The sequence below is a fragment of the Haliotis cracherodii genome, unplaced genomic scaffold (assembly GCF_022045235.1).
Source record: "Haliotis cracherodii isolate W230 unplaced genomic scaffold, xgHalCrac1.p SCAF_2, whole genome shotgun sequence".
NCBI lineage: Eukaryota > Metazoa > Mollusca > Gastropoda > Lepetellida > Haliotidae > Haliotis > Haliotis cracherodii.
This window is the reverse complement of record NW_027266275.1, coordinates 9,084,320-9,096,741: the sequence shown is the minus strand read 5'-3', so window position 1 is coordinate 9,096,741 and position 12,422 is coordinate 9,084,320. Positions and strand designations below refer to the sequence as shown.

The window sequence follows — 12,422 nt, the reverse complement described above, 5'->3', positions numbered from 1 at the left end:
CCTGACCACCCGATCCCGTTAGTCGTATTTACAAGCATAGTCGCCTTTTACGGCAAGCATGGGTTGCTGAAGACGTATTCTATTCCGGATCTACACAGGTCGGAGGGCTTTGTGAAAACCCATTGTTCCTGCTACATAAACATCTAGATATACCTTGTGTACCTTTGGTGCACAGTCGCCATCTATCAGGGGTAAGACGTAACTGATGATGCCACAAGTTTAAGAAGGATGGTTGAACAATTGATTAGTTGTCTGGCCTGAAAACAGACGCTCATGAACAATAAACCCTCTTTAGAATATTATGTTTATTTATTATCTGCCTTTGTCCCACAGAAGACTTAGAACCGAACGTGTTTATTGAACAGCAATGTTTCTAACAATACAGGTTTTATTAGTTTACAGCATAAACAATCGACACCCTTGTTGTGAACCATTGCGAAACATTACCGTTAACTGTTTATTCTCGTGCGTATCTGCTCATTGACTGACACACACATACATGTATATGTCGACACATTTCACAGCTGAGTAGACAGTTTCCTGACGGGAATGTGTTAACGTGGGTCTTGGAAATATGTTTTGAATTCTCTCTTTTAATAGCCATTCTCTCTTTTAAAAACCATTTATTCAGTTGGATTTATATAATGTCTAAATCACTTATCACGTGCGTTCTGCGTTGGTAGCAGGTGTGTCGGTTTCAAATAGGATACGTTTCTTTGTATTGTAGATGACAGTACATTCACTGTGGTATGTAAATAATCGAGATCTGGACCAGGTAAACCTGTGACTTAAAACATTAGAAAATAATGCCATCGGTACGCTTTTAGAGGCCATGAGCCAACTCACAGAGCCTGGTAACCCGATTAAATTGTATCGCCCTCCTACGACCAACAATGGTGTGCTGGATGTACCCTATGCACGTTCTTCATTAGCTGTCTGAGTTGGAACAATGAAACAAAGATGAACAAGACTCAAAACATGCGCTATAACTAATGATTTCTAACAGTTTTCAGTCACTGATGTGTCACTGTTTCGGTATAGATCCTTATACTGTTGTCAAACAAATAAGGTGAAAAACGGTCTACCATCCGTGTTTGGAAAGTAGACACCATTTATAGATAACAACTTCTTTAATTACTGAAAAGGCGACGTTTCGGCCTCCACCTCATGCGTTCTCTGTCCATAGTGTTGTTATAGTATTATTCTCTTGTTGTCATCACCTTACCTATACATGTTATCCCACTCACGTATGCAATTGTTGTTACTGTTAATCCTCAACTGTTAATCCTCCACCTACTATACATATTCTGTACCATGTTCTTCATCCAAATCCGCTATCTGTCATTGATCTGCTAAAGCCAAGAGATGCAATAGCGAAGGCCAAACTAACTCTATTTCTGAGAGATGGACAGCTACTCGAACGTAAATAAACAGAGCAGCCGAAGATATAAATGAAATTATATCAATATACGAAAATAAAAATCGTATCAATACCAAAACAGCTCACACACTTGAGTCCCAAAGAGGGACAGGTCAGCTGAAACTACTTAGACAGAAGGAGACCTCTTAAACACTCAATGCAACCGCAACAACTTCATTCAGTCTTGCTTGACAACTGTATAAGGATCTACACTGAAACGTCACCTTTACAGTATTAAAGAAGTTGTTATCCATAAACTGTGTCTACAGTGTCATCCGTCAACTTCTAAGTAATGCCTACCAAAGAATTCATTCCTACAACTAGCTTGTGCTTCATCTATCATATTGCTAACTTCCCTCCAATATTGTATCATCAGTTCTAGAATTGATGTGAACATTTTACCAATGATATTTAAAAGCTGCGATTGTCAGGATTTTTACCTTCACCTTTTCCATAAAGTGGTATATTTATTCCAATCTTCTGGAAACTCACCTCTATCCAATATAGAATTAAAAAGAGGATTTGAACATGGAACAATATTAGTAGCATTTTTAAAATACAAATAACACCATTTACACCAGGTGCTGACAAAACTTCAAGCTATGAATAGGCCCTTAATTCATACTCAGTAATGGTTTTAGATAACATACATGTATCTGTAGTATTACCATTGACATAGGGGTCTTTCGGGTGACGTGGGCGTCCTTTGGATGTTACTACTTAATTGGAGGGTAGCAGAACGGTCACAACTAGGAATCACCTTGAAAAACAGACAAGGCTGCTGAGTTGTCGTTTATTCGGTGGAGGCAGTGTGATAACAGTTGGTGTTAAAGGAATGCTATAACTGTATCACAGAACTGACAGTCATCAAGATAACGTTTCACAACGATTGTTAATGATTGTGAGTTTAGATAATCCGTTGGTCAAGTACCTTGTATTTTTAGGAATTCTAGTATTTCCTTGGCCAGTCACAGTGACTAAGACTTCAGTCTATAAAACTAGTTTTCCATGAAGGCGTTTTCGTCTATTTTATTGTCCAAAAGACGTATTTCAGGAATGGGCCCGCTATTTAACCCAGCCGGGGTTATGCACTCACTAGAGTGTTGGATTACTTAAATCTTATGTTTTAATTGGTCGTATCCGACTTAATTGGCTGTCTATGAATCCTGCCAATTATTTTGTCAAGGTGTTGATTTGGCTATTCTCCTACAGTTACTGTTGTACAATTGCTTAGCTAATCAGCTTGTATATTTGCTCTGATTTAATTAATCAGTGATAATTGTCAGTGTACCTGGTTTTTTATCCTTTATAGTGTCGTCTATAGATGCAGTTACCTGATAGTAATAAAACCGTTTTTAATTATTACTTTATTCTTGTTTAATGACATCCTGGTCCCAGGAGAACAGCTCCCTGACAACAAACAACTCTTCTTGGTGGTAATGCTTTTACATGTAAGTCCATATGTACAGATTTACGTCTGCATGGCACCGACTGACGCGCCTGTTTCCCCATACTATCAGTTAAACACAACGCAACACCCATATATCAACAACGCAATACGTTGAATCACAGCCTTGGTCTCATGACAGCTTCGCCACCGAAGTAAATCAAAGGTGGCCCTAGCAGGTTATAAGATCCCTGCGCTGCAGAGGCGGTACTGGTTTGTGTTACTGGATTTCACATATGAAAAGGAAAACACTGAATTCGGTTTGTGTTACCAAGGTGAGACATTAATTTACTGTATGTTTTACACAAGGCTCTCACTGTATCGTAGCTTGCAAATGTTTGTATCTGTTGTTATAAAAAACCTAACTAATATATTGTTTAAACGACGAAGTAGGATGGCCGGATACTGGATTTTACCACCGAACATATTGAAATATTGAAATAATGACATCAAAATTATTAGACGTACAATTGTTTGACAACTAGCCATTTGTAATTGTGTTTGACTTCTAACAAGTACAGAACTACTGCTAAAATGAGTTGAAAAGTTTTAACATGAAGAGTTCATCTAACTCTACGCAAGTTTGTGAAGCAAGATATTTTCTTACCCGGGTTTGAACCACCATCTTGAAAATCAGTTAGGGTCGAAAGGTTTCACACGTTCAAATGAAATATATCGCTTCCTGAAATGTTCTAAATTCACCAAAGTTTTTTTTTAAATGTCTTAAGTCCCGAAAACGCAAGTGATGAAATCCAAAACTGTCTTTGACATCTGATTAATTACGATACTGCATCATTTCATTCATATAGAATTCTCATCGGTCATGTCATGAGTTAGGCTGATCTCGTGTGTCAGAGTAGACTCTAATACTAACTTGTCCTTTGAAAACACCAAACCCCACATTCTCATGTAAAATACAAAAAAGTATTTGCATCCTCTGTGGCATAACATAAGATTTAACATTCCTCACAAATTGACAAAACTTGACATTACAATAACTAATTCTCTGCTAAAACAACATGCCATAAGTTAACCATTTCAATTAACAGGGTATATGTTCAGATATGTAACACTGTTGTGTTCATAATTTTGAACAGGCAAGGTAACAAAAAGTACCATATTTTAACATCCTTTGGCATAATGCGGCCGTGGATCCAGCTACTGACTTTCCGCTCTATCCAATAGACCACGGAATTACGAGCTAGAAATTATAATACCTTGTATACGTTCTGTACTTAACTTTGGGGATAACTTTGATAAGCTTTTCTTTACCACATATGCTGCTGTATGGTCATTGTCTGTGTGAAACACATGCATTAACTACATTGACGAGAGGCATGCAGCTTTGCCTTTAACGCCCAATGGAATCTGTTTCGTGGGATAATCGAGACTGGTTATTCTCTGGCGTTGACGTTTCATGTTACCCATGCTTTTGATATGCGCGGAATTGTCAAATGGACTCTGGTTTTGATTATGGGAAGGGTTCTGCAGAAAACTTTAATTGAGAAACGTTCGTTGCTTCACCCACCAAAGGTCCGGGTTAAGTACATTACGCAGTCTCAGCTTAATACGAGAAGAAACAAAAGGTCGAAGTGACGCCGGTTGTAGACGATTGTATAAATAAATTACCTTCGGGACGTACAATAATATAACACTGATAAATAATATACCCATGCATCCGTGTTTGTTTGTTTGTTTGATTGTTTGTTTGTTGTTTAACGCCACACTCGGTAATATTCTTACTATATGACGGCGGTCTGTGAGTAATCGAGTCTGGAAAAGACGGTCCAGTGATTGACATAATGAGCATCGATCCCCGCTGTTTTGAAACGATGATATGCCTCAGCTAGGTCAGCGAGCCTGACCACCCGATCCGGTTAATAGCCTTTTAGGACGAGCATGGGTTGGTGAAGACCTATTCTAACCTGGATCTCATAACAGAATGAAACATATGTAGAAAACATGTACCATGTGTACTGGACATCGAATTTGCGATATCCGAACCATGGACCCAGTCGTTATGACCACAGGGTTATTATATAGGATGTCATCTATACGATGACTTCACGCCCAGCTAAATACTCCACGTCAACAAAGGAAACGCGCCGAATAGGAGGGTACAGAGAATTCAGTTTTGGTCATGTGTCAAACCACTCCTTCCAATTTTTTTACGAGACCGCCTCCGTGGTTAAACTGGTAGAGCGTCTGCCCGGAGAGCGACAGGTCCGTGGTTCCATCCAAGGCCGCGTCGTACCATAAAGACGTTAAAAGAGTTTACTTGTTGTTTCCCTGCCTGGAGCTCGGCATTAAAGGACTAGAGCAAGGACTGGTCGGCTCGGAGTCAGTACACTGTGTCTGTGTGAGGTATTCATGTTAAACTGGGCTAGAACTGTTAAATCGGAATCAGTCCGGATTACCACACACACACACACACACACACACACACACACACACACACACACACACACACACACACACACACACACACACACACACACACACGTGCATGCCTATCGCTATGTAAGTACAACAATCTTGGACGCGACGTTTAACCCCATTTCACCTCATCCTCATTACCAACGTCGTTGACCCCCAAGGCAAAGACGTCATTTGTGGGATGGCTCCCTACCCTGCTACACATACATTTCCAGCAATTAAAGGTAAAATACACGTTCTATTACATCAATCTACTACAACATCCCAAGCCGAACAGCTTGGTTCTTCTGTGGCTGAGGGAGACAACTCGTGTTACCTTCCGTGCACTGACCCGCGCTCTTCGTGTCTTATATTTTAATAGTTTTCAAATTCATGCCACAATGTACGGAATCCTATAAGGGACATTGTGATAATGCGAATGGTAAAAATGTAGCGTTTGGGTTAATTTTAGCACATTTTCCTTGTTGTTAGGGCGACAAATCGACAACGCGACAATGTCCCTCAAAGGATTCCATAACCATGTCCTATAGGATAAGTGTAGGATTCATATGAGATTCATTAATTTTGTTCAAATACTGGCAAAAGCACAATATTTTTTCGGTTTTGAAAAAAATCCCTAATTGTGAAAGTATAACTTCTTTTTGGCTTATGATTCAATTTCACAATAAAAAGAAAATGTTTTCAAAAATGTCTTTTAAATTGTTATTCGTATAAGAATTGGCCGCTTTTGTCGATGCAGACATAAAACCTTTGTATGGATAACAACGTTTATTGTTTGTCAAGACGTTTCAGGGCTACTTCGTGACCCGTCACCAGGTTTACAGTCCCTACTTGGGTATACAAACTTTGAGTTAATGTTCTGCGCAACATTATATGGTTGGTTGATAGTATGAGGAAATTGTTCACCGCCTCAGTGATACTCGAGACCTGTCGGCTCAGTGTTGAATGCCAATAGCGATACTGGCATGGGAATCTATCTCGACAGTCTCCATACTATATTCAGCCCTTTTGTTCAACCGATATCCTGCAGATGAATCCTGACAAGGAACTCGTTAAGAATATTTTGTTGGACGGTAAACGAATGTATTAATTAAATAATTAAGGTATGTGAAAGAAAGCAATGATTTCTTTTATAATTCAAGAAAATATAAAACGTCGACGCCAGAAAATAACCAGTCTCGATTATCTGCCGAAACAGATTCCATTTGACGTAATGATGACAATTATACGTTTCTTTTGTCGGTGAGTATACATGAACATTTCAAGTCATAATATGTTCAAGGTATTATTTAGAATGTCGCCCATTTCTAATACCGAAAGACGACAATAACGAACCAACTGTGAATTAATTAAACAAGCTCTGAATCTAAAATACTATCACAATCAAACAGTAGTGGGAAACTATTGTCCACCTTGTTCCGACGTGAATAGCTGAATCACCCATTTCTAATACCGAAAGACGACAATGATTAAGCAACTGTGAATTAATTAAACAAGCGCTGAATCTACAATACTATCACAATCAAACAGTAGGGGAAACTATTGTCCACCTTGTTCCGACGTGAATAGCTGAATCACCCATTTCTAATACCGAAAGACGACAATGATGAAGCAACTGTGAATTAATTAAACAAGCGCTGAATCTACAATACTATCACAATCAAACAGTAGGGGGAAACTATTGTCCACCTTGTTCCGACGCGAATAGCTGATTAGCTGTTGATGTGGCTTTAAGCAATTTGCATTCACTCACTCACTCACACATTGTTTTCGTATTATTATGTCAATTACTTTTTTGGCTAAGACACTTCGTTTTTCAGACCAATGTACGACCACGTGGACCAGAGACACCTCGTTTTCGGTCTCCTGTGTGTGGTTCTCACACTGCACATAGGTGGTGGTGAGTACATCAGTCAAACCCTCACTGCACTATACTGCCTTCAGAATATCTTCTTGCTTCTGATATGATTATATAATTCTCATAAGAGTGAGTGAGTGAGTTGAGTTTAACTTTTAATAGTATTCCCGTCATATCACGGCGTGTCAGCTTAATGTGGGAGGAAAAGACCAAGTGATGCAGGTCTCAGACGTTTAGCACATCGGTGAAACCCACGAGCATGTGTATGGTGCTGACAAACCTAGAAACATAATCAGGGCGAATCGAGACTCAAACCCACAGTCATAGGTTTCTGGCGTGCCAAAGGGATGCAACTATGCACAGCGAATCGCGGCGCCATAGACGACTTGGCCACCCGTTCCCCCAAAGCTCATAAAAAAATTGCCAAAGATAACAGTAGAGACCCTCTTTCTTGTGTAGTAGTTGTATGTATATTTGCTTGTAAGAAGCCACTAACGGGATCGGGTGGGCAGGCTTGCTGACTTGCTTGATGCATGTCATCGTACTCCAATTGCATGGATCGATGGTCATGATGTCAATCTCTTGATTGTCTGGTCCAGCCTCGATTATATACAGACCGCCGTCATATAGCGGGAATATTGCTGAGTGCGGCGTTAAACATCAAACAAACCAAAAGTTATGTTAAGGCATCGTAGATATGGCATCGCATATCAAATAGACAGGTGAAAGGTCAAGTGATTAGATGCCATCAAGGTGCAGTGAATTTGGTGCTGAAACATCATCATCGTGGGTCAGAATGACAGAATCCCCGTGACTGTTTCCAGGTATGTCAACATCATACCAGTGCACGCTCTCCCTCCCTCCCTCCCTCCCTCACTCATTCACTCTGAATCTGTTGGTCTTTATGCATAAATATTGAGTAATTAGCTTATAATGCGCAAGAATAGGCCTGGTTGAGAAACAACAATATGAAAGATCATTATTAAACAGCATCTTCAGTTATATTCCTCCAGGTAAGCAAGTTTGTACCTTCTCCGAGGTGGTTGATTCAGCTGGTAGTAAGGATGACTGGAAGGGCTACAAGGTTGTTGCGAATCCTGACAAGTGTAAGACGTTTTGCCGATCCTTCGACTGGTGCACTGCTGCAGAGTTCGACTTCAGTACCTATTCTTGTTATCTGTACAGAGGAGCTACATCGCTCTCCCACAAGAAAGAAAGCGTGTACATGAAGACTGGATGCACTGAAGGTGGGTATTCTAGTGATAGCACAAACAGTACCTTACAGTTTTAATACTGATATATATATATTAAAGTGTTTTCGTACACACAGTATGGTTAGTCCTTTATCAGGCATTTAGACAGGATGCACTGAAGGTGGGTATTCTAGAGGAAGCATGAAAAGGATAATACAGTTTTAACAATGATATATATACACCGGGTCTTCTAACGTTTAACTGTGTTTGAACAAACATCATTATAGTCCTTTGTCAGGCATTGCACTTCACCATATAAATATCTTTGTACAGATGGTAAATGTTAGAACGTCAACGCCAGAGAATAACCAATCACAACGGTGATCATGGAAGAACGATGCACTGAAGGTGTCAGGGATATTACAGTTTGAATACTTGGTCTGGTCAATACACTGTTGTGTCGAAGTTGAAGGGACCTACGTAAATACTTCGAGTTATCCGAGGTTCGACACAACCGAACATGATAACTAAAGAAGGAGTCCCCAGGGACCAAGTTTTTACTTCGAGACAACTATAGGTTCGAACATCAAAGTTCGACACAACAGTTTTTGTACTTAGATCCTCTGTTGACAATTAATTCTTTAAAAACAAATTCACTCGGACTGAAAAAGTGTGGTGAAAATATTGAACAAATTTAAAAAACCTTCTGATTTTCAGTGACAACTACTTTGCCAACGACATCAACAACTACCTCCTCCAGCACAACTACGGCTGTTCCTACAACCACTGTCAAACCACCATCAACGTCCCATACCACACAGACTCCAGAAGACCCAACGACCACAACGAAAGAACCAAACATTGCTGACAAGAAAGATACAATACGGCTACTTTATGTCAAATCAATATTTAGAGAAGGTGCGTCTTCAGGGCCATTTGTTGATATGTTCCATGAACAAGAGTTAGTTATAATAGTGTGTGTTAATACAAGCGACAACACCCTTTCCATATTCTATGATTCCGATTGTATCATGAGAATGTGTTTATGTATCATTATCAAATAGTGGTAAAACCAGGTATTCTTGAAAAGGTGAGCGTATCCTGCCCCACACACGCAAAGGCAAGTCAACTGTTTACCCGAAGAAGACATTGGTACAAGTCAAAATAGGGAATTGCATCGGACATAATTTTTGTCATTTATGCGTCAAATGAAAGCTTTACTCAGGTCTTGAAAGTTGTAACATTGGTAAAACAATCTGTGAGCAAGCGTCGTATGATGCTCTTTAAAATCTTCGTGGAAAGAGCATGCTCGACTGTACCTCAAAGATGTTAAATGTAGATACCAAAGGCTGGTGCTGCTGGAATATTGCTCGACATAAAGTTTTAACTTATCACAACCTTGCAGGGAACGGGTATTCCAGTCGGCAAATAAGAATAAGGTGGCGCAGTTTATAAATCCTCTGAGAATTCAGGGCAAGCGATATTTCCGTGAAAGGTGACTAATGTGAAATGTTTGGGCACTATAGCTGGTTATATAGATATTATTTGGATTATTGACAAACTAAAGGTGGTATAATGTGACTGGCTGAGTTTGTCAAAACGTACAGTTGCTGACAAGAGCTTAGAATCCAGTAACTCGTGGCTTTATGACAGTTAAGTGCATTTTACACATTCTTTCTTTCTTTTCAGATGATCCGGACCGAGCTGTGAAAGCAGGTTCTGTGAATCCCCTTGATACTACTAAGTCTCAAATGAAAGATGACACTACTACTTCACAAACACAGGACATCACTCTTGACACAACTGCGCTACCCCCAACAACAACCATTTCTTCGACAGCAGCCATTTCTTCAACAACAACTACCGCCACCACAACCACAACCACTACTGCAACAACCGCAGAAGGCAAACCGACCAATTCAGCTACCACACCATCTATTCCAATGGTAACAAGGTTTCCGCCAGTATTTCAGCCATATAGAACACAGAATCCCTATAACCCATACTCTCCTTACTACCCTACTCATCAGTATCCACAGTATAGACAACCCTACCCCAAATTTCCCCGGTACCCACCATATCAAGTACCTTCTCAGGTTCGTCTGAACACCCAAATTCATCGATATACATCCCCAAAAGCTACCAAAGCGCGTGTCACAAATCATAGGTTGTGTTTTAACAGAGAAAAATTTCCCAATTTGAAATTACCTGAAGATAATCCCAAGTATGTCCTTATTCATTCCGTTGATACGGGCAGGTTTTCTCTCGTTGCTGTTCCTCAACCATACAAGCCAGTTATATGTGTCCCTGTTAGTTACCGTGGCAAGGTCCCAATTCTTCACCTTCCAGCACAGAATACTCAGGCTCAATATAACCAGTACAATCAGCAACAACAGTTTCCCTTCCAATTCCCCGGACAAGGAGGTCCCCAATTCCCCTTCCAAAACGGAAACCAGAATCAGTTCCTACCTCGAGCAACAGTTCCCGTGCCTATTGACATCAAAGCTTTCTTAGAAAAAGACGGAGATATTTATTCCGAGACCACCTCCCCCAAAACAACCATCGCTGGTGGTGCTCAAACAACTTCATCAACACCTGATGACAAGGTACTTGGAAGTAATGACACCGTGGACACAAACAACACTGATTCTCAGAGTGCTAATATCACTGGCGGGGATGGAAACTTTACCTTTTCAGGAAACCAAGGGTCTGTTAATGAATCAATAAGGAACATTACATTCGATCTGCGTACCAACCAGACTATTCTAGAAAACATCTTGAACATAACAGATCCATTGACTAAGGTAAGGTTGCCGGGCAACAGTACATACACTGCATCCAGTGTGATGCATCTTCGGAGAAACGGCAATTCCAGCAGTATTAAAACTGTAAGTGACACTTCTGTAGATAATTCATTTGTTTCTACAAACACTTCCCCCATCAGATTAGATGTGTTAAATGAGACGGATGATGTGCCGTCTATTGACATTAATGCAGATATTTCCCAAGCTTATACGCATTCGACCAAATCAAATGTTAATGACAGTATTCTGGGTATCGATACAGTATTGGTATCTAAAACCATTCAACCCACGATCAAGGGTAAGGTAATATTATCGAGCACAGAAGCCGTTCAACCAACCACAGCGGCGACTGTAACGGAGTCAAACCGCCCAACTTCTCCGCCACGCCGTGTACGCCCTCCGAGATACGGTCGTCATCGACCAATCAGAAAGAAGCCCAATCGCAACCGCCCAAAGAAAACTCCTAAAAGCAAACCAAAGAGAAGGCGGAGACCACGCCCAACCCCCGACCCAATGGCGAAGTATAAGGGCAAACATCCCATGCGATATGCACGTCCACGATATTGGAGACGAAGGAAAAATCCTCGCCCGATCCGTCATCCTTCCTCAGTTGGTCGCAAATACCGATCCAGACTCCTACGTTCCCAGAAGAAACGTGAAAGAGCGTTGAGAAACTCGTATTCATAAGATTGCCGTTTGGTCTCGGTTTTGAGTGAAGATGTGACTGATCTTTTACTGAATATATGTGAAGCTTTTAATGTTATGTTTAGGCACGTTACTGATCATGAGATGAAATTTACCAAGAACTGGAAGTCACTACTTTGTGACAACTAATGTGAAGAGAGATTTTATTTACAAACATATCGTCGTATGTTGTGTGTAATACGAAAGTATATTGCATGGTCTTTTTACCTGTACTACGAAAGTACCAAGTACATGACGTCCATCTATAAATAATCGAGTCTCGACCAGACAATCCACTGATCGATCCACGCCGTCAGGGTAGGATGACACAGGACCAACTAAGTCACCGCGCCTGACTACGCGATCAATTAAATCGACTTTTACAACCAGATTATTGTTTGTTGTTTAACGCCGCGACGAGCAATATTCCATGTATATGACGGCGGGAAATGTTCGAATCTGGACCAGACAATTCTGTGATTAACATCATGAGCATCTTTCTACGCAACTGGAATACGATGACATGGTGATTAACATCATGAGCATCTTTCTACGCAACTGGAATACGATGACATGCATT

General features: G+C 40.4%; 1 protein-coding gene across 1 annotated transcript; it reads left to right on the top strand.

Annotated features, from left to right (window-relative positions):
* Positions 1-3,005: 3,005 nt before the first annotated feature.
* On the top strand, positions 3,006-12,175 carry LOC139468663 (uncharacterized). The gene is made up of 5 exons (XM_071250786.1): positions 3,006-3,142; positions 7,124-7,203; positions 8,175-8,408; positions 9,072-9,272; positions 10,044-12,175. The coding sequence occupies exons 2-5, from the start codon at positions 7,128-7,130 to the stop codon at positions 11,843-11,845; spliced, it is 2,313 nt and encodes a 770-aa protein (XP_071106887.1). The 5' UTR covers positions 3,006-3,142; positions 7,124-7,127; the 3' UTR covers positions 11,846-12,175.
* Positions 12,176-12,422: the final 247 nt, after the last annotated feature.